The sequence below is a fragment of the Salmo trutta genome, chromosome 12, assembly GCF_901001165.1.
Source record: "Salmo trutta chromosome 12, fSalTru1.1, whole genome shotgun sequence".
Classification (NCBI taxonomy): Eukaryota; Metazoa; Chordata; class Actinopteri; order Salmoniformes; family Salmonidae; genus Salmo; species Salmo trutta.
Window position 1 is genome coordinate 77,593,446 of NC_042968.1, and position 22,293 is coordinate 77,615,738.

A 22,293-nucleotide genomic window follows, 5' to 3' on the forward strand; every position below is an offset into this window, starting at 1 on the left:
TCCCTATATATAGGACTCTCAATCAAAGGCAACAACAAACACCTGCCTTCAATTGAGAGTCCAACACCCAATTGCCTAACATAGAAATTACTAAACTAGAAAGAACATAGAAATACAGAAACATAGAACATAACCCAAAACCCTGAAATAATAAATCAAACACCCTTCTAAACAAACCACCACCCCGAACCACATAAAACAAATACCCTCTGCCACGTCCTGACCAAACTACAATCACAAATAACCCCTATACTGGTCAGGACGTGACAGTACCCACCCCTAAAGGTGCATACCCCGGATGCACCTCAACCCCCCCCCCCAAAATAAACCCCTAACTAAAGGGAGGGAAGGGAGGGTGGCTGCCGTCAACAACGGCACCTGTGCTACACCCCCCCTCCACAACCCACCTATACTGGAGGTGGCTCAGGTGCAGGACGTGGACCCCGCTCCACCCTTGGCTTAGCCCACTTAGGTGGCTCCCCTGGCTGCACCCGGCTGGCGGGCGACCCTGGCGGCTCCAGACTGGCGGGCGGCCCTGGCGGCTCCGGACTGGCGGGCGGCTCCGGACTGGCGGGCGGCTCTGGCGGCTCCGGACTGGCGGGCGGCTCTGGCGGCTCCGGACTGGCGGGCGGCTCTGGCGGCTCCGGACTGGTGGCATACTCACCCGGTTCCGGTTCGCAGGCAGACTCACCCGGTTCCGGACAGTGGGCCGTCTCACCTGGTTCCGGACAGTGGGCCGTCTCACCTGGTTCCGAGGCACTGTTGCCGGACACTCTGGACGAGGTACTGTTGCCGGACACTCTGGACGAGGCACTGTTGCCGGACACTCTGGACGAGGCACTGTTGCCGGACACTCTGGACGAGGCACTGTTGCCGGACACTCTGGACGAGGCACTGTTGCCGGACACTCTGGACGAGGCACTGTTGCCGGACACTCTGGACGAGGCACTGTTGCCGGACAATCTGGACGAGGCACTGTTGCCGGACACTCTGGACGAGGCACTGTTGCCGGACACTCTGGACGAGGCACTGTTGCCGGACACTCTGGACGAGGCACTGTTGCCGGACACTCTGGACGAGGCACTGTTGCCGGACACTCTGGACGAGGCACTGTTGCCGGATACTCTGGACGAGGCACTGTTGCCGGATACTCTGGATGAGGCACTGGAAGCCTGATGCGTGGGGCTGGTAGTGGAGGTACCAGCCTGGGGACACGCAGCTCAGGGCTAGTGCGAGGAGCGGGAACCGGCCGAGTTAGAGTGGGCTGACGCACTGGAAGCCTGATGCGTGGGGCTGGTACTGGACGTGCCAGCCTGGAGACACGCACCTCAGGGCTAATGCGGGGAGCAGGAACAGGCTGAGTTGGATTGGGCTGACTTACTGGAAGCTTGATGCGTGGTGCTGGTACTGGACGTGCCAGCCTGGAGACACGCACCTCAAGGCTAGTGCGTGTAGCGGGAAACACTGGACCGTAGAGGCGCACTGGCGGTCTCGAGCGCAGGACTGGCATCACCCCTACTGGCTGGATGCCCACTTTCCCCTGGCACATGCGGGGCGCTGGTACTGCACGTACCGGCCTGAAAATACCCGGCCTCGTCACAGCACCCATCACCCCAAAGCAGGGGACCTGTCCAGTCAATGGTCGTTTGGAAAAAAACATGGGGATTTGGCTTGGGACTTAATCCTCGCCCAGCCAAACTACCTGTGTGCCCCCCCCAAAAAAATTATTGGGGCTGCCTCTCGTGCTCTACCTGCCTCCCAGGCAGGTTATCACAGTGGTCCAATAATTGTTCCCATGTCCAGTCAATTCTAGACTCCAATACCTCCAGCGACCAGGATGCCATCTCCTCCCGAGCGCGTTGCTTCCTCCACTCCAGGTGCTGCTCCCTATAGTCCACCCGTAATTCCCTTTGCTCCTTTCTCCGCTGCTTGGTCCATTTTTGGTGGGTAGTTCTGTAATGGCTGTTGTAGGAGAGAGAGGACCAAGGCGCAGCGGGTTGCGTGCTCATCATTATATTTATTTTAAATAAAGACTGTGAACACGGAAAAACAAGAAACCAAGAAACGACGACAGGAAGCAGTTTAGCAGGCTATACACATAACAGCAGTGCTAAAGACAACTACCCACAATTAACAAACAAAACACATCCCTATATATAGGACTCTCAATCAAAGGCAACAACAAACACCTGCCTTCAATTGAGAGTCCAACACCCAATTGCCTAACATAGAAATTACTAAACTAGAAAGAACATAGAAATACAGAAACATAGAACATAACCCAAAACCCTGAAATAATAAATCAAACACCCTTCTAAACAAACCACCACCCCGAACCACATAAAACAAATACCCTCTGCCACGTCCTGACCAAACTACAATCACAAATAACCCCTATACTGGTCAGGACGTGACAGTACCCACCCCTAAAGGTGCAAACCCCGGATGCACCTCAACTCCCCCCCCCCCCCAAAAAAAACCCTAACTAAAGGGAGGGAAGGGAGGGTGGCACAAATAACCCCTATACTGGTCAGGACGTGACAAATAGAAACTCTTGTTTGCTCTGTTTGCTTCCATTTGGTTCTTGAACAGTAAACTGTTTCTGTAATGAATACACCCCTGCTGAGGCCTTCTCCTGACAAGACTGCATTTGCACTCTCTAGGCATTGTGAGGGGATATACCTATAAAAACTAATGTCAAACCAATGAAATGTTGACTCAAACCTATATTTCCTATGGCAAAAGTGTAGAAATCTGTGTTATAATAATTCTATGAATGTGCTGTGCCCATTTCAATGACAGTTGAATTCGGAAGTTTACATACACTTAGGTTGGAGTCATTAAAATTTGTTTTTCAACCACTCCACACATTTCTTGTTAACAAACTATAGTTTTGGCAAGTCAATTAGGACATCTACTTTGTGCATGACACATAATTTTTACAACAATTGTTTACAGACAGATTATTTAGCTTATCACTGTATCACAATTCCAGTGGGTCAGAAGTTTACATACACTAAGTTGACTGTGCCTTTAAACAGCTTGGAAAATTCCAGAAAATGATGGCTTTAGAAGCTTCTGATAGGCTCATTGACATAATTTGAGTCAATTGGAGGTGTACCTGTGGATGTATTTCAAGGCCTACCTTCAAACTCAGTGCCTCTTTGCTTGACATCATTGGAAAATCAAAAGAAATCAGCCAAGACCTCAGAAAAAAAATAGTAGACCTCCACAAGTCTGGTTCATCCTTGAGAGCAATTTCCAAACGCCTGAATGTACCACGTTCATCTGTACAAAGAATAGTACGCAAATATAAACACCATGGGACCACACAGCCGTCATACCGCTCAGGAAGGAGACACGTTCTGTCTCCTAGAGATGAACGTACTTTGGTGCAAAAAGTGCAAATCAATCCCAGAACAACAGCAAAGGACCTTGTGAAGATGCTGGAGGAAACAGGTACAAAAGTATCACAGTAAAATGAGTCATATATCGACATAACCTGAAAGGCCGCTCAGCAAGGAAGAAGCCACTGCTCCAAAACTGCCATAAAAAAGCCAGACTACGGTTTGCAACTGCACATGGGGACAAAGATCGTACTTTTTGGAGAAATGTCCTCTGGTCTGATGAAACAAAAATATAACTGTTTGACCATAATGACCATCGTTATGTTTGGAGGAAAAAGGGGGAGGCTGGCAAGCCAAAGAACAACATCCCATCCATGAAGCACGGGGGTGGCAGCATCATGTTGTGTGGGTGCTTTGCTGAAGGAGGGACTGGTGCACTTCACAAAATAGATGGCTTCATGACGAAGGAAAATTATGTGGATATATTGAAGCAACATTTCAAGACATCAGTCAGGAAGTTAAAGCTTGGTCGCAAATGGGTCTTCCAAATGGACAATGACCCCAAGCATACTTCCAAAGTTTTGGCAAAATGGCTTAAGGACAACAAAGTCAAGGTATTGGAGTGGCTAGCACAAAGCCCTGACCTCAATCCTATAGAAGATTTGTGGGCAGAACTGAAAAAGCATGTGCGAGCAAGGAGGCCTACAAACCTGACTCAGTTACACCAGCTCTGTAAGGAGGAATGGGCCAAAATTCACCCAATTTATTGTGGGAAGCTTGTGGAAGGCTTCTCGAAACGTTTGATCCAAGCTAAACAATTTTAAGGCAACGCTACCAAATACTAATTGAGATGTGATGAAAGAAATAAAAGCTGAAATAAATCATTCTCTCCACTATTATTCTGACATTTCACATTCTTAAAATAAAGTGGTGATCCTAACTGTTCTTAGACAGGGCATTTTTACTTGGATTAAATGTCAGGAATTGTGAAAAGCTGAGTTTAAATGTATTTGGCTAAGGTGTATGTAAACTTCCGACTTCAACTGTACATTCAACTTCATCTGAGTGTACAGTTCACTCACAGTGTTCTTCTGACTTGGCCTTTGGTTCCTGCTTTTTGGAGTGGATTCACAATGTTGGCGATCTGAACACTCAACAAATGTTGTCTTGACTCACATGGATGGACACTTTCCCATGGATGGACATTAGCCTATATATAATTGTATAATCCACATCTTCTCTCAAGGATGATGACACCCTAAATAGGTGAGAGATTATGTGTGTGATTCATACATTCCATGGATGCTACGCGATGGCTGTCTAATAAAATATTTTGTGAAGACAATTTATAGTTAATTTAGGTTCATGTTTTTGGTGTGTGATTAATCTCTTTCTTGCTCAAATTCAAGTGAGATATGCCATCCTGTCTTGGTGACATATGACAAATATATCTGGTTTGCAACACAGTTGTACATAAATCAATTCTATTTGGACCCATTTTATGATAGATTTTATTTAATTTCATCATTAGTTTCAAACACACGCACACCCACGCTGGGAATTGCTAACTCGGAACAATAAACACAGGTCATCAGAATGATTGGTTTTCCAATATATATATATTTCCATTATGTTTTCCATGATGTTGTTCATCAATATAATAAGAGATTGATAGATTTACACTACAATTGTTTTTTTATGTACTTCTGGTTTTAAATTGGTTTCCTCTGGTACATTGTAATCCACTTTGTTGAATATCCAATCCCATTCAAAACAAAACCACAATAAATAAAATAAAACAGACTGAACAGAACACATTACCCATGATCCCCCAGTCTATTCCCTCCTGAAAGGCAAGGCAAAAAGAGGCAATGTTGACTGTCACTTCCCCAACCACAGTCCTCAAAGAACAAAATAATATTCCCTCCCCAAAATGAACAGCTCAAACAAAAATAAACATATTAACAACAGAGGAATCTGTTTCGAATCGTGACACCATTCTATGAATTCTGGAAATTTGACTAGAGGGTAAAAATAAAATGTATTTTTCCAGTAACATCCCATTTTCTTGACTTGTCTGACATGATTAACATAGAGAACAAGCCTTTATTTAATCTTTCCCCCCCTCTTCCAATGTACACACAACCCAAGCCAATGACATCATACCAAAGTTATTACTAACTTTACAAATTACAAAGAAAACATAGGGTCCGACATTTTATTTTATACATTTCATGTGTTTTAGTTAGAGCATTGTGATTTTATAGCCAACCTGTGAAGGTCCAGTGCCTCAAAAGGTTGCCTCCTATGTTGAATCCACTGAACACCTCTTAGGGTTGGCAATAACACAACATTCTCATCCACATCATATTCTAGCCCCACAAAATGCACCCAGAATACAACAGAAAAAAGTGCCTGGACATCAAAAGTTGTGCAGACCCATCCTCACAGAGAAAAAAAGCAACAGAAAATGAGCACTCACAGAACATAAAGTTGTCTATTTTTGTATCTAAATTTACTGAGCACTCTTAGGACAACCCTTGGATTTGTGAACAACACAGCAGTCCTACCCCGACCCGTAGTGTCATGTCACTCCTATCCACTGAGACAATAATAACTCGAAGGCAGCCCTCTATTTTTTGTCACCTTCAAAATTGTAATTATTTGCTATTCAAATGTTTATATAGCTTCATGTAGTTTTTTGTTTTCACATTGTAGATTTTGATGAACTGTTATAATCTCTGACCTGAGGAAATAGGAACCCCCTTCCCCCAAATATACCCCCACACTACAACACCAGACAATACAGAATTGTTTTTATACATGTTTTGTTTGTTTTGTTAAACAGCTATAGATAACGTTCATATTTTTTTATCTTTAAATTGTTGTCAGCACGACAGAGACACACAAAAGATAAGCTGTGCTATTATTAGTTATAGGAGCATATGTCTAAAGACTTGGTACAGATTAAAGTAATTGTATGGTGGGGGAGAGGGATGAAGCACATTTTACTTAGGTTTGGTTTCTCTTGCATATCTTCAAATAGCACATAATATCACCATCTATTTGCCGGTATGACATATTGACTAAGATCTGAAAGGGTTAAAAGGTATTTTGGGTTAAGGGTATGCTTTCAAAAACAGGTACCAGTACTATTGCTGTTAAAGTGACTCGGGTAAAATATGTTGTGTTCCTCTACTTGTTTTTGATGGCAGTTGGCAGCATAAGCAAGAAAACCTGGTCTTTGGTAATTTTCCTCTGAATTAGTTTGCTCTACTTAAGTGGAATAAAGGGCGAGGGTGGGGGATATGCTTTACAGGGAGATAATGGATAAGGCCATTTCCGTTAACATGTGTGTGATAGAGAGAAAAAGAAAGGGAGAGAAAGAAAGAAAGAGACTGAGGGGGGCGAGAGAAAGAGCAAGGGAATATCAGTGTCGTTTTTTCGTAAAGTGATGGGTGGTTGGGGGGGGGCTCTGCCAGTGAATATTCCTTGTGCATACCTGTAAAAATGGCAAACCTGACCCGTCTGAATGAGTCAGTGGGCTAATCTGTTACCTCACCGCTCTGCTCATCGAATTCAGTTGTCATGGAAACAGCTTGCCCACATCGGTGAGGTCTAAGTGGCCTAATCTGACAAGATAAACTAAGGATATTCCCAGGGCGGCAGTGTTTCACCAACACACACTTACACACACATTCACAGTGTAGGATCCTAAATCAGTGACGGGGGAGCTGGGGACGGAGGTCAAACAGGAGGATGTAGGAAGTATGCAAATCCAGTGTAACAGAGGGGAAGAGGTCATGTTAAAGTAACATAACCTATGGGAACAACTATATATCCCACAGTTCCAGGGGTCCTTCTGTTACTACTCATAACGTAGACTAACAGAGCTGGCAGATCGATGGCACTAGCAACATGTAGGCATTTACAGGGGCATGGGACAAGAGGTGACCATGCAAGAGCAATCCACTAAGACCATACCATTAAGGGCACCAATGAGAAAATAACAGAAAATAAAAGCCTCTCCCTAGTTTCTTGGCAGTGTTTATCTTACAGAGCTGAACCGCAAAAAGACACGTACACGCAAAAAGGTAGAGAGAAGCTCACTGCTCACAGCAGTTAGTGAATCCCTGCTTGAGTTCAGTCTCCTCTTTACCTGTCTGCTTCACACAAACACAACAATATACTATAGAAAATATACTCTATTACTATGTTTAAAAAAGAAAAAGGCAGTAACTAGGGAGAAATGAAAGAAAGAGAGAGAACCACAGCACAAGCTAAACGCTCACTCTATCTTGTGTGCTGGAATGCTAAGACGTTTTTCATGACATTTCTAGGAATGTTCACTTAAGTTTTACAGCAACTCTGAATCTGTCGATGAAGCTGGTACCCATGACCCAAGTTAATCCCTTTCTCTAGATCATCTTGTTCTACTACTGTTTGTCCATGCCAGTTGCTTCATCTATCTTAATACTTGTACCTTCACTTTCAAATAAGGCTGAGTTGTCTGTGTATGTGCTCATCAATAGGTGAGGTTTTGCTGCATGAGGTTCTCTCTCTGCCGGTCCTTCTGTTGACCAATCAGACAGCGGTCATTCTGTTGACCAGTCAGACAGCGGTCATTCTGTTGGCCAGTCAGACAGCGGTCATTCTGTTGATCAGTCAGACAGCGGTCATTCTGTTGATCAGTCAGACAGCGGTCATTCTGTTTATCAGTCAGACAGCGGTCATTCTGTTGACCAGTCAGACAGCGGTCATTCTGTTGATCAGTCAGACAGCGGTCATTCTGTTGATCAGTCAGACAGCGGTCATTCTGTTGACCAGTCAGACAGCGGTCATTCTGTTGATCAGTCAGACAGCGGTCATTCTGTTGACCAGTCAGACAGCGGTCATTCTGTTGACCAGTCAGACAGCGGTCATTCTGTTGATCAGTCAGACAGCGGTCATTCTGTTGACCAGTCAGACAGCGGTCATTCTGTTGACCAGTCAGACAGCGGTCATTCTGTTGATCAGTCAGAAAGCGGTCATTCTGTTGACCAGTCAGACAGCGCCATCAATATCAAAGTTCTTTGTGCATTTCACACCACCTAACCGTTTTCAGTCAGCCATTCCCCCTACACAAAATAAAGAGTGGATGGGAACAGTTTGACCATTAAGGTGATACGTTTTGATCAGAGACTAAGGCTTTACTGTGTCATTGTGATTATTTAGTTAGTAATGACATCTCTGTAGGATTGGTGCTTTGTCACAGCAACTTTATGCAATTTTATGTTGCTGAAATGAACAAATTAATCAGGTTGAAATTATGATCCACCAAACAAAAACTAGTAAGCCCTCCTTTCTATCAATATTGTTACTTTCCCCACTCTGACTTGTTATATTGATCTCTACGATAATATTTACGGTAACTTTATACAGGCTATCTATTTTCTGTTGTCAAAGATACTTACACATACATGTGCTACAGTGACAGTATTTGTACTAGACTGTCATGAAGGAATGTTCTCGAAATAAGACACTAAGTAAAATAAAAAACATCTACAGACATTGGTCCAATTCTAATGGCAGTTTAAAAAGAGAAGGTATATGACTAGGAAAAGACAGACAGGGAAACAGAAACAAAGAGAAAGGGTGAAAGGATTCTGAAGAGACAGTATGGCTAAATGGTATAGGAGAGAGAAAGCTAGAGAGAAGCAAAAGATGGGAGAAGAGGATGGGAATATTGATGAAGTACCTCGGTTAAAGGAGACTATGTCACTGTGCAAAGATGCACCTATACTCTATGTGAGACAGAGCAAGAGAGAGAAATCCAGAGACAGGCAGAGACAGTGACAGAGAATGTGCAAGATATACACACTCTGATTAATAGGCAGTAGTTCAAATCTGAAGCATAAGTAAAATTAATACAAAAATTAAAAAATACAAAACGCACACCCACACACAACCTACAAAAACATTATATCAGAATAAAACTCTACAAAGAACTATATATATTTCTGGTATATAACAATTATCACCAGGGTCATCATTTTCCTTTTCTGTTGTTGTCATCGGTAACAATCACAACAAGTACTGGGGTCTGAGTATGAACGACAGATTAGAAAAGCAGGAAGTATTTACAAAGGAGGCAGGTCCACAGATTTACAGGACAAAGATTGACAGGAGTCCAGAGGTGGGGCAGTGGAAGCAGGGGCTGAGGGGGTCAGGGGGTTCAGGGCAGGGTCATATTGAGACTATTTAGGAGCAATTTAATGAATTCAACGTTAGTGGATCATTTTCTCGTCAATTTAAAGGATTTTCTGTTGCAAGGAAGCGGGCAGTCTTGACTGCAGACTGGCGTAGGAGCCACTCATCTTAGGTGCTGAAGTAGACTGGAGAGAGATAATTAGAGAGAGAGTGAAAGAGAGAGAGAGAGAGAGCAAGAGAGAGAGAGAGAGACAGAGAGAGAAAAAATATATATAATTTTGAAGCAGAGCGTATATCTTCATTCAAACTGCCATGGCAGGAAGAGTGTGGGTGTGAACCTTACCGATGAGGACGATGAGGACAATCGCACATATCAGCCCCAGGATGATCATCATCTAGAGGAAGCAGAGTTGGACATGGAGAGGCAGTAAATCAGGGGGGATGGAACATGAGGTCAATCACAAGGTATACTTTTAATCCATTTAATTATGTTTTAACATTAGTCTTAAAAGCCTCAAAGGAAATGACTATTATCATGAATAAATGTACTATCTATCCCAGTCTATACCCTTACCTTGGCATTCTTCCACCAGTACTTGTTCTTGAGTTTTGCAGCGCTGGTCTCGAACTGTGAGGCTCCAGCCTGCAGGGCATCGGCCCGATCATCCAGCTCTGACAGCTTCTGATCACGCTCCAGAACCTTATCCACGTTTACACGCATGATATCCACCACCTGGGGAGGGCAGAAACATGGGCCGAAAACGGACAGGGTAAATCACTCAATCATCTCAGACTGAGTGGCTGTGTGTGTTCTCCAGTGTCACAGAGTAATGTATTGTTTACATTAGTGTGTTGGACACGCATTCATCCAGTCCATGTCAGCTTGTGATTATTCACAACATGTGAGCAACGAAAATATATTTCTGTGGGTCAGTATGTGCGTAATACAAGGTGAGTGTGTCTGCATGTTCCTCACCTCATCCACCTGAGCCTGTGTCTGTTGCAGGCGGCGGTTGCTGGTGAGGTTGGGAGGGGGCGCCGCTCCATCTGCGGGGGCGCCGGCAGCAGCTGGGGCAGACCTGTCAATCAAACACAACTCATCAGTCAGTCTATTCACCTTCAATGATGTAAGAATGAACATGTAGTAATGCATGCATCTACTAAATAGGCAAACCAATCCCTTTGGTACATAGAAGTCAAATAAGTTACTATCAAATCATGGCTGCTTGGAATTATCCTTTTCCTTTTCAAGTGTTCTACTCCGCTAGCCAGCACCTCGCCTAAAGAGGTGTGCGTTTCTTTCGCCTCCAGATTGCTTGGAATTATCCACCATCACAGTACTCACTGAGGCTGAATCTCAACCTTATAGGTTTGGATCAAGTCAACAGAGTAGGCAGAATATCTCTCTTTAATGAGCCTCAACAACAGGTTTACAAATACTGAACAGTAACATCCAACACCAGGATCCAAGGGCCTAGATAAAAGGATCCACCAAGCATGAAATACAATGCTAAGAATCAGCTGTGCTTACAACCCTTTTCCACTGTATTCATAACACCCACTACTGAAGCACATTCAGTGAGGTTCTGAATGAATCCAAATCATCACATTCTCTGTCCTAAGAAGGCACCTACATCTGAAAGCTGAATAAAAAGCTGAATAAATTGATAAATGATGCTCTCTCTCTCTAATTACAGACAGGAATCAAATGTTTTTACAACCAAGATGATAGAAAAATGTAAAGAAAGCTAATCATAATGTCTGGCTGGCATACTATCTGTCCTAACAGAATCCTCATAAAGGAAACATGAAGATGACCCATAAATTCTGCCTGTCATGTCTGGCAGACACATCCTGACCTACAACCCTTATCTAGGCATTTGTAGGGCTGTTCTAAGGGGAAACGAATGGACGACAATCATATATCCTGAAGCAATTACCACATGTCGGGCCTATCAATGTATTTTGTCCATGTATTCTAACCATCTACAACTGGGTACAATAACTCATTACTTCTCACCAAACTACATGACTGTGGTGTCTTTGTTATCCTTATGAGCTCACTGCAGTTTTTTCAAAACCTTGACTATTTGACCATATAATTCAAAATAACACTGGCAAGACCCAAAACATAATGATGCAAGAAAGAATGCCAGGTAGTCCTTCCACTATGTGTTAGTAACTCACTATGTGACCATGGAGCTGAGCTGTGTTAGTAACTCACTATGTGACCATGGAGCTGAGCTGTGTTAGTAACTCACTATGTGACCATGGAGCTGAGCTGTGTTAGTAACTCACTATGTGACCATGGAGCTGAGCTGTGTTAGTAACTCACTATGTGACCATGGAGGTGAGCTGTGTTAGTAACTCACTATGTGACCATGGAGCTGAGCTGTGTTAGTAACTCACGATGTGGACCATGGAGCTGAGCTGTGTTAGTAACTCACTATGTGACCATGGAGCTGAGCTGTGTTAGTAACTCACGATGTGGACCATGGAGCTGAGCTGTGTTAGTAACTCACTATGTGACCATGGAGCTGAGCTGTGTTAGTAACTCACTATGTGACCATGGAGCTGAGCTGTGTTAGTAACTCACTATGTGACCATGGAGCTGAGCTGTGTTAGTAACTCACTATGTGACCATGGAGCTGAGCTGTGTTAGTAACTCACTATGTGACCATGGAGCTGAGCTGTGTTAGTAACTCACGATGTGACCATGGAGCTGAGCTGTGTTAGTAACTCACTATGTGACCATGGAGCTGAGCTGTGTTAGTAACTCACTATGTGACCATGGAGCTGAGCTGTGTTAGTAACTCACTATGTGACCATGGAGCTGAGCTGTGTTAGTAACTCACGATGTGGACCATGGAGCTGAGCTGTGTTAGTAACTCACTATGTGACCATGGAGCTGAGCTGTGTTAGTAACTCACGATGTGGACCATGGAGCTGAGCTGTGTTAGTAACTCACGATGTGGACCATGGAGCTGAGCTGTGTTAGTAACTCACTATGTGACCATGGAGCTGAGCTGTGTTAGTAACTCACTATGTGACCATGGAGCTGAGCTGTGTTAGTAACTCACTATGTGACCATGGAGCTGAGCTGTGTTAGTAACTCACTATGTGACCATGGAGCTGAGCTGTGTTAGTAACTCACGATGTGACCATGGAGCTGAGCTGTGTTAGTAACTCACTATGTGACCATGGAGCTGAGCTGTGTTAGTAACTCACGATGTGACCATGGAGCTGAGCTGTGTTAGTAACTCACGATGTGACCATGGAGCTGAGTAATATAAGCATATCACAAAGGAGGTACAGTTGAAGTTGGAAGTTTACATACACCTTGGCAAAATACATTTAAACTCAGTTTTTCACCATTCCTGACGTTTGATCTTAGTACAAATTCCCTGTCTTAGGTCAGTTAGGATCACCACTTTATTTTAAGAATGTGAAATGTCAGAATAATAGTAGAGAGAATGATCTATTTCAGCTTTTATTTCTTTCATCACATTCCCAGGGGGTCAGAAGTGTACATACTTTCAATTAGATTTGGTAGCATTGCCCTTTAAATTGCTTAACTTGGGTCAAACGTTTCGGGTAGCCTTCCACAAGCTTCCCACAATAAGTTGGGTGAATTCTGGCCCATTCCTCCTTACAGAGCTGGTGTAACTGAGTCAGGTTTGTAGGCCTCCTTGCTCGCACATGCTTTTTCTGTTCTGCCCACAAATTTTCTATAGGATTGAGGTCAGGGCTTTGTGATGGCCACTCCAATACCTTGACTTTGTGACCAGGGCTTTGTGATGACCAAGCCATTTTGCCACAACTTTGGAAGTATGCTTGGGGTCATTGCCCATTTGGAAGACCCATTTGCGACCAAGCTTTAACTTCCTGACTGATGTCTTGAGATGTTGCTTCAATATGCCCACATAATTTTCCTTCCTCATGAAGCCATCTATTTTGTGAAGTGCACCAGTCCCTCCTGCAGCAAAGCACCCCCACAACATGATGCTGCCACCCCCGTGCTTCACGGTTGGGATAGTGTTCTTCGGCTTGCAAGCCTCCCCCTTTTTCCTCCAAACATAATGATGGTCATTATGGCCAAACAGTTATATTTTTGTTTCATCAGACCAGAGGACATTTCTCCAAAAAGGCTTTTTTTATGGCGGTTTTGGAGCAGTGGCATCTTCCTTGCAGAGCGGACTTTCAGGTTATGTCTATATAGGACTCATTTTACTGTGGATATAGATACTTTTGTACCTGTTTCCTCCAGCATCTTCACAAGGTCCTTTGCTGTTGTTCTGGGATTGATTTGCACTTTTCGCACCAAAGTACGTTCATCTCTAGGAGACAGAACACGTCTCCTTCCTGAGCGGTATGATGGCTGTGTGGTCCCATGGTGTTTATACTTGCATACTATTCTTTGTACAGATGAATGTGGTGCCTTCAGGCGTTTGGAAATTGCACCCAAGGATGAACCAGACTTGGCTGATTTATTTTGATTTTCCCATGATGTCAAGCAAAGAGGCACTGAGTTTGAAAGTATGCCCTGAAATACATCCACATGTACACCTCCAATTGACTCAAATGATGTCAATTAGCCTATCAGAAGCTTCTAAATCCATGACATCATTTTCTGGAATTTTCCAAGCTGTTTAAAGGCACAGTCAACTTAGTGTATGTAAACTTCTTACCCACTGGAATTGTGATACAGTGAATTATAAGTGAAATAATCTGTCAAAACAATTGTTGGAAAAATTACTTGTATCATGCACAAAGTAGATGTCCTAACTGACTTGCCAAAACTATAGTTTGTTCACAAGAAATAAGTGGAGTGGTTGAAAAACGGGTTTTAATGACTCCAACCTAAGTGTATGTAAACTTCCAACTTCAACTGTATCTTTTTTTTGTTTCAGTGTGGTGATGGCGTGTATTGTGTCTCGCCAGTATTTCCAGCACCCACGTAGAGTAATAGTTGTGTAACTGTAACTGCACCCCCAAGCAGGGGTCATACACTAAATGGCTTTAGAGAAGTAGTAATTTTCATTATAGCTCTAACTGTATGTGAGAGTGAGTATCAAACTCAAATGTTATTTAATTTGAAGTCTCTGTAGCCTTTTTATTATTGTATAATCATAGGGGTATCATAGGGATAAGTGGGACATAATTAATACACAGCATTGAGTCTGAACTGCTTTCAATCTTGTTTCTCAACTACATCTTGAGGCTGCCTCCTGCCTGTAGTGACCCACTTCCTCCAGCAGAGTGAGACAAACTCAGTATAAAGGTCACCTTTAAGTCCTTCACACACAGCTAATCTCCATGTGGCTACAAATCCTTCAGTACACTCCTGATGTTTTCGTTTGCCTGGCTTTATCAGTCCAAAGCAAGCCCTGTCTGGAAACACACATCTTCTGGCTTGTGTCATTTTGCCACATGAATCATTATGCTACCCAATTCTTATGTATTTTACTGGGAGCCTCCATTATGTTAGTGATGTCTAGGTTGGTCGTGTTCTTTCTCATCTTGTTTACAGGCCAAATCCTGCCCAGTCTCTTTCACCTTCACTGCAGAAAAGGCCATCGTCATTGCGCCGCGAGGAAAAGCGAGATGAACGGTTATTGGCAACTCACCCTATGTGTTTTGTAGATCATTCCCCACATTGCCTACAACAACCATTGTTTTCTCAGGGCCTCGAGATAAAAGCAGAGGGTGGATTGTGTGCACAGTGACGGGGAAAATATTCAAAGTGAACGACAAAATGGATTGTGTAAGCTAACCTCGGAAATAAGACTAATGGAGTGTCGACAGCAGCCTTGGGGGAAATCCAGGGCAAGACCACACTGTAAAGGGGTTACCATGAATTTGACAGTAGCTTACAGGCAGCTTGGTGGCAATTAAAATTCTGTATATCATATTAAAGTACACCTACTGTAATATAAATATGGTATAAAAGCAAGCACTGTGTAATGACACACAGTACAATACCGTACATTTTACTGTATTATACTGTAGAAAAGTAAATGCTACCGTGATTGGAATGAATGAATTGATTAATTGATTGAGGGGAGGGGTTTGTATTTCACAGTATTTTTCTGTTATTACAACAGATTGGTACAAGCAGGTTTACTGCTAGGTAAAGTGTTCCCACATTACATCATATTAATGAATATTTTGTGTTTTATATCACTTGCACTTCTAAAGGCCTTAACAAAGGCTTCTAAATTGGCAGCGACTACAGGGCAAAACAGACCAAAAGGACTTGTCAAAACGCTCAACCATTTAAGGTTTAAGACTTGCTGCCACTCCAATCTGTCCACTATTCCGTTTAAATTGATGGGGCTCTAAAACCAAATAGAGGATAAATTGGTACAACTTTCTCACTCGCAGGTGCAGCGAATATGCCTCAACATATGTTAATGAGCCAGAAACAACAATACCATGCATCAAACTAGTGGTCAAAGGTTTTTGTCAGTCTAAAGATACAGTACGGTACTGTATTCTGTGGGATGGATTTACAGTAAGAATCAAAATAGAGCCATTTCCCCACAAGACACCAACATTTACAATATGCTGCAGTAAAAGGTTTCAGAGTTGTTTTACTGATAATACCTAAAATTACTATATTAATTACAGTTTTATTTTACAGTACAGGCCTAACTCACATTGGCAAAGTCCTCAACCAATAGGATGAGAAAAAAAACGTCCCTTGTCAAGCAAATCAGCCTATCAGCCAGTTAACAGTTCATATTCCCTTTGAAAAACAGCTGTCATGCTCTGCTTGATCATTCTACACACACGCACACGACAATTAGCCTTTTGTTATTATTAATAGGCAACTACATTAACTAGTAGGCCTAACTACACGTCTTTCTTCACTGCTTAATGGGCTTTATATGACCGATTGGCATAAACATTGAAATGAAGCATTTACAAATAGTCTTTCATCCATTACGAGACAGCGCTCACACACACCATAGTCACAAAGTGGACTAGCCTGTAAATCGGTTTCTGCACTGTGGGGAAACAACGAAAGGCAGCGCTGACCAGTGTTGAAAAGTAGGATTGGCACGGGCGTTGCATGGTTCCCCAACATTTCTCCCATTTCAGTTAGCATAAAGAGAGGGGGTTTCATGTTTGTTGAAAGGGTGAGGGTGGTCCTGAGTTTCGTCTGAAAGCAATGTCACCACCAATTTATCGGGGGCGTTACAGTGAGAAAATAGGATACATGCATAACCAATGGTATGGCTACATGTGTTTAACAACAGCATGTTGAAGATGTAACACTGACATTTGTTGCCTGGCCTCAACGAGATGTACCGGTAGTCTGTTTCAACACCTTGTTTGTATGCACGAATCAGCAGAGAAAAGACTAACACGGCCATCTTCCCTGGCAGTGAAACACCTGCGTCCTGTAACCTAGCAGTCGCAAAAAAATAGAGACGAGTGAACATAGTAGGGCTATAGCTTGTCAAGGAAAGGATCGGGAAACGGCACATCCCCAGTGTACCCTTGAACCCTCAAATAAAATACTTAAATCGCGCGACAATCGACAGATATGAGCGTCAGTTACCCCCACCCCCACCGTTGGTTAGCAATATCAAGTAGACTAAACCCATAAACTGCCTAATAATAGTCTACTCTACATCCATTACATCCAAGATAATATGGATGTGTTGCTTCTCTAATAAGATGTTCAACATGTTGAATTAAATAAAATATGTTATTAGGTCGAAGTTGCTCATAATAAGTGTCTTTTGAGCAGTATCCATGCATTTGTCTAGAAAGGAATAGCAGAAACCAATCCAAATAACCAAATTAGAAATGTGTAGGTTATCTACTTTCAATTCCAATTTCATTTTACAAATGGATATTCAGATAGCCTACAGACGAATAAACGGACGTCAACCCATTCAAATCAAACCAGTTCAACCCGGAGAAAACGCGTGCATGTCCAATTCCAATGATAAGAAAATACATATTTTAAATGTGAATAAATATACCTAATTATAAACAGCCAACGTGACTGAAATATGTTGTAAAGAAATATGGCTGACAACAGGGGCCAATGAGTAACCGTTATTCGACGCCTATGGAATAGCCTATAGGCTAATGTTCGATATATTCTATTTAACCTATGTGTGTTATAATGTGTTGTCAGTAAATGTTGATAAATAAACATCAAATAGTAAATCTAGTAAATCAACACAATGATAACGCAATTATAGTGTTCTTTAACCCTGACGCACGATTCAAATGCCATATATGCCTATGAGACAATTGTTAATTTAATTGGCTTTCTAAAACCATTTCTGAACAACAAATAGGCTTGCACCCTGCTATCCACCGACCATGGAATGATACATTCACATTAGACAACAAGCAAACAGAGAAAATACATGTCACCAGTAGGTTAGGCAACAGGGTGATACTCACATTTCTTATGATGGTTTATTAATGTACGCAAATCCGACTGGAATGTAGGCTATTCGCCTAATAAGTGGCTATTGAGTGGGTTGCCTTCAGCGCTCTTTTTCCTCTCGCTCCCTCTCAATTGATTCCCTCTACTGGCGTTTTATATAGGAGGGAGTGATAATGTTTACCACCAATATGTGTTTATTCCCCCCTTGTAAATGTTCCCCTTTTCTCCGTTCGTGTGCTTCTTTTATGCCGCACCTCGCCAATATCGTTTTATTATTACTGAGCTACCACTAGACTCCTCTGTGTCAATACTGTAATGAGCATGTAATAAACTGACACATGGATTAGGGGAAGGAAGATGGCTTGATGACGTCATTCGTCATCCAGGGAGCCGCAGGTTTAAAGGGGTGGTCAGCCAAAGGAATTGAAGAAATATGGCAGTGTGCCCATATACGGTCAAGGTTTCCCAGGGGTTGATCAGTTTTAAAATCCATAAAAATCATAATGGTCAGGAAACTATGTCGTTGAAAACCATCATTTGTGAGTTGAGAAGGCAGAGTAGCCTATTGTCATTTTGAGGGTGGACCTCATTAAAGGTGGATGGAACGTCAACAAAATGGCGTTCCTTGTAAGGGGATGGGGTGAAACCAGCCTCATTGAAACCAGCAGGTTAATCCCAAGATTTGAGATTTAACTACCGTGGCGTCTAAAGGTTGGATTTTTTTTTTATTACATTTTTATTTAACCTTTTTTTAACTAGGTTTAACTACCGTGGCGTCTACAGGTTGGATATTTTTTTATTTTATTTTTATTTAACCTTTATTTAACTAGGCAAGTCAGATGTTAACATGATATTAATGCCTGGCAACACTTCCATAGCCTACAGTGGTGGAAAAGGTACCCAATTGTCATACTTGAGTAAAGATACCCTAATAGAGATTGACTCAAGTAAAAGTGAAAGTCTCCCAGTAAAATACTACTTGAGTAAAAGTCAAAAAGTACTTTGTTTTAAATATACTTAAGTATCAAAAGGACCAAAGACAGCCTTTTAACAAGTTACTTTTTAACATGTTTTTTATGTCTTAAAACTGTTTTACTTATGTTAAATCATTTGTACACATTTTAAAGGCTTTTACAGAATTTGATGTTTTTTACAAGAAAAAATACCTTTATTCATGGTTGTTTCTATTGTTTTTAACAACATGTTCTTTTTAAAAAATTATGTAATACTCGAATGCTGTTTTATGCTTTTATTATGTTTTTATGTGTATAAATGATGTAAACGAAAATGAGCTGTTTTTAAAGGAAATTGATAAATAAAGGTCAAAGTAAAATTATAAATCATTTCAAATTCCTTATATTAAGCAAACAGCACAATTTTTTTTTTTTTTTTTTAACTTGCAGATAGCCAACACTCAGACATAATTTACAAACAAAGCAGTGTTGAGTGAGTCCGCCAGATCAGATGCAGTAGGGATGACAGGGATTTTGTCTTTAAATGCGTGAATTAGACCATTTTCCTGTCCTGCTAAGCATTCAAAATGTAACAAGTACTTTTGGGTGTCAGGGAAATTGTATGGAGTAGAAAGTACATTATTTAGGAATGTAGTGCAGTAAAAGTAAAAGTTGTCAAAAATATAAATAGTAAAGTAAAGTACAGAAACCCCCAAAAACTATTTAAGTACTACTTTCAAGTATTTTTACTTAAGTACTTTACACCACTGATAGCCTACCAACCCAACATGGTAACACTATTATTAGTCGTGCAAGAAAAAATCCTAGTAAAGAAAAAGCATACGTGTAAAAAGTATACATCCAGACAAGTTAAACTGGTTTATTCTATTGCACAGTTCAAGAAAAAAAATTGACACCGATGGATTTTGAACCCATGCCCCCGAAATGACTGGAGCCTTTATATAGTACATCGCCTTAGACCGCTCAGCCACGCTATCTGTTGAGCTCTCCAACCAATACCAGATTTTTTTTTTAAAGACAGCCGACTCCAGACTGTAAATTATATTGCTGATTAAGAGAACTGTCCTAAATCTGTAAGCAATGAGCCTAATAGTGATAACTGTGAACCTCTTTTGAATGAAAGATATTAACAGGCGGAATCTCTATCTACTTTTGGTCAATTACATTGTCGTCCCCGCACATGACTCGTCCACTCAAGTTTTCGGTTTCCACTAGTTACCACAAAGACAAATTGTACAAATTCTTGAATATTTTTTGTTGTTGCTTTTTGGTCTTAATTTAAGGTTAGGATTAGGCATAAGGTAGACAGTGTGGTTAAGGTTAGGGTTGAGGTTAGGTTTAAAATCAGATTTTAAAAAGAGAAATTGTAGAAATAGGCGGGTCTTATGACATTTTGGCTGTGATAACTAGTGACGACCCCAGTTTCCTCCACTGGAAAGCAAAACATATATACAGTACCAGTCTAAAGTTTGGACACACCTACTCATTCAAGGGGTTTTCTTTATTTTCATTATAGAATAATAGTGACGACATCAAAACTATAGAATAACACATGGACTCATGTAGTAACCAAAAAAGTGAACAAATCAAAATATATTTTAGATTCTTCAAAGTAGCCACCCTTTGCCTTGATGACAGCTTTGCAAACTCTTGGCATTCTCTCAACCAGCTTCATGAGGAATGCTTTTCCAACAGTCTTGAAGGAGTTCCCACAGATGTAGAGCACTTGTTAGCTGCTTTTCCTTCACTCTGCGGTCCAACTCATCCCAAACCATCTCAATGTGTTGAGGTCAGGTGATTGTGGAGGCCAGGTCATGCGATGCAGCACTCCATCCTCTCCATCACTCAGGCTGGAGGTGTGTTTTGGGTCATTTTCCTGGGGAAAAAACAAATGATAATCCCACTAAGCACAAACCAGATCGGATGGCGTATCACTGCAGAATGCTGGTGTAGCCATGCTGCTTAAGTGTGCCTTGAATTCTAAATAAATCACAGACAGAAAATCTCAAATTTGGACTCATCAGACAAAAGGATAGATTTCCACCGGTCTAATGTCCATTGCTCGTGTTTCAGGGCCCAAGCAAGTCTCTTCTTATTGGTGTCCTTTACTAGTGGTTTCTTTGCAGCAATTCGACCATGGCAGCCTGATTCACGCAGTCTCCTCTGAACAGTTGATGTTGAGATGTGTCTGTTACTTGAACTCTGTGAAGCATTTATTTGGTCTTCAGTCTGAGGTGCAGTTAACTCTAATGAACTTATTCTCTGCATCAGAGGTAACTCTGGGTCTTCCTTTCCTGTGGCGGTCCTCATGAGAGCCAGTTTCATCATAGCGCTTGATGGTTTTTGCGACTGCACTTGAAGAAACTTTCAAAGTTCTTGAAATTTTCTGTATTGACTGACCTTCACAAGATGCACCTGTTAATTGAAATGCATTCCAGGTGATTACCACATGAAGCTGATTGAGAGAATGCCAAGAGTGTGCAAAGCTGTCATCAAGGCAAAGGGTGGCTACTTTGAAGAATCTAAAATCTAAAAATATATTTTGATTTGTTTAACACTTTTTTGGTTACTACATGATTCCATATGTGTTATTTCATAGTTTTGATGTCTTCACTATTATTCTACAATTTAGAAAATAGCAAAAAATAAATAAAAACCCTGGAATGAGTTGGTGTGTCCAAACTTTTGACTGATACTGTATATTTAAGCAATAAAGCCCAAGCGGGTGGCAGGGAGCCTAGTGGTTAGTGTTGGGTCAGTAACTGAAAGATTGCTAGATCAAATCCCAGAGCTGACAAGGTAAAATACTGTCATTCTGCCCCTGAACAAGTTAACCCACTGTTCCTAGGCTGTCATTGTAAATAAGAATTAGTTCTTAACTGACTTGCCTAGTTAAATAAAAATATGGCCAGTATACCATGGCTAAGGGCTGTTCTTAAGCACGATGCAACGCGGAGTACCACATACCCCCGGGGTGCCTTATTGCTATTATAAACTGGTTACCAATGTAATTAGAACAGTAAAATAACTGTTTTGTCATACCCGTGGTATACAGTCTGATATACTACGGCTGTCAGCCAATCAGCATTCAGAGCTCGAAACACCCAGTTTATTAAAATAAAAAAATACATTCCACTAGCTAGCTACATCCGTTATGTTACATTGTATTTAGTATCATTAGCCCATTTAACGTAATGTCATGCAACAAATATGTACTCTGGACAACAAGTGACATAAAAAAAATGTGAAACAACATTACTTTATACAGCTAACATTATCCTCAATAATTCTAATATTATAGATTAACATATAAGTTTATGATCATATCCTACCTTGGAAATGGTATATATAGAACATTATTTATATT

The 22,293-nt window shown here is 41.7% G+C and overlaps 1 protein-coding gene across 1 annotated transcript; it reads right to left on the reverse strand.

The window, feature by feature from the left end:
• Positions 1–4,839: 4,839 nt before the first annotated feature.
• LOC115204236 (vesicle-associated membrane protein 2-like) lies at positions 4,840–18,274 on the reverse strand. Its single transcript, XM_029769636.1, has 5 exons — positions 17,967–18,274; positions 10,513–10,615; positions 10,111–10,269; positions 9,880–9,931; positions 4,840–9,721 (listed from the first exon to the last, which is right to left on the reverse strand). Coding segments are annotated over exons 1-5 (333 nt in total). The 5' UTR covers positions 17,969–18,274; the 3' UTR covers positions 4,840–9,704.
• Between the last annotated feature and the right edge of the window lie 4,019 nt (positions 18,275–22,293).